Source organism: Tupaia chinensis, unplaced genomic scaffold (assembly GCF_000334495.1).
Source record: "Tupaia chinensis unplaced genomic scaffold, TupChi_1.0 Scaffold000330_1, whole genome shotgun sequence".
Lineage (NCBI taxonomy): Eukaryota > Metazoa > Chordata > Mammalia > Scandentia > Tupaiidae > Tupaia > Tupaia belangeri.
This window is the reverse complement of record NW_006159824.1, coordinates 952,816-953,682: the sequence shown is the minus strand read 5'-3', so window position 1 is coordinate 953,682 and position 867 is coordinate 952,816. Positions and strand designations below refer to the sequence as shown.

The 867-nt window shown below is 65.9% G+C and overlaps 1 protein-coding gene across 1 annotated transcript in view; it reads right to left on the bottom strand.

The window, feature by feature from the left end:
• Positions 1-750, bottom strand: part of SOX15 (SRY-box transcription factor 15) — a 3,031-nt gene extending 2,281 nt beyond the window's left edge. Inside the window, exon 1 of the mRNA XM_027773150.1 lies at positions 1-750. Coding sequence (XP_027628951.1) covers positions 1-425 — 425 coding nt within the window. The 5' untranslated portion in view covers positions 426-750.
• Between the last annotated feature and the right edge of the window lie 117 nt (positions 751-867).

Here is an 867-nt window from a genome sequence, read left to right as displayed (position 1 = left end):
CCGCCCAGTCTGCCTTTTCCCTGGCTGCTGTGGGGAGGTCCGGCGCCCGAGCTCTTGGTCTTGCGCCGAGGCCGGTACTTGTAGTCAGGGTAGTCGCGCAGGTGCCGGGCGCGGAGACGCTTGGCCTCCTCCACGAAGGGCCGCTTCTCATCCTCGCCTAGCAGCTTCCACTGCGCGCCCAGGCGCTTGGAGATCTCAGAGTTGTGCATCTTGGGGTTCTGCTGCGCCATCTGGCGGCGCTGAGCGGAGCTCCACACCATGAACGCGTTCATGGGCCGCTTCACCTTCTCCAGGGGAAGCCCCCCGGGGACCGGGCTCCCGGTGCCCTCCGATTCCTGGGGTCCCGCAGCTGAGGAAGCAGCGGCCATGGGAGCAGGAGGCTCCAAGCTCCATGCCTGGGTCTGTGAGGAGGTGGGTAGCGCCATGGGTTGGGGGGAGCCTTAAGAGGGCGTCCTGAACGCCCTCTTCTCAAAGTGAAGCGTCAGCCCCTGCAATGAAGTGCCTTCTCAGTCTGGAGTCGTCGGGTCCTTACAAAGCATGAATCATCCCCAGGTCGACAGTCCTTAACTCGGAGCCTTTGCTCCTAGCCAGTTCAGCGCACTTTGGAGTCAACTGCGAAACGCTCGGGGTCGGGTACCCAGTCCTGAGAGGCTGTCTCCTTCACTCTCCGTGCGGTGAAGCCTCCCACCCCCGGCCCTCCCGCTGCCGCCCAGAGACGGGACCCACCTGTGGCGCTGGCGGCCAACCTTCCCTCTGAGTCTCCGAGAACCTGCAGCTGCCAGGCCCGCAGCCCGGGTGCCACAAGCCTCTCCCACCTGCGCTCAGCGTCTGTGGCTGGGGGGGCCGGCCCCGGGACAGCCGCTTACA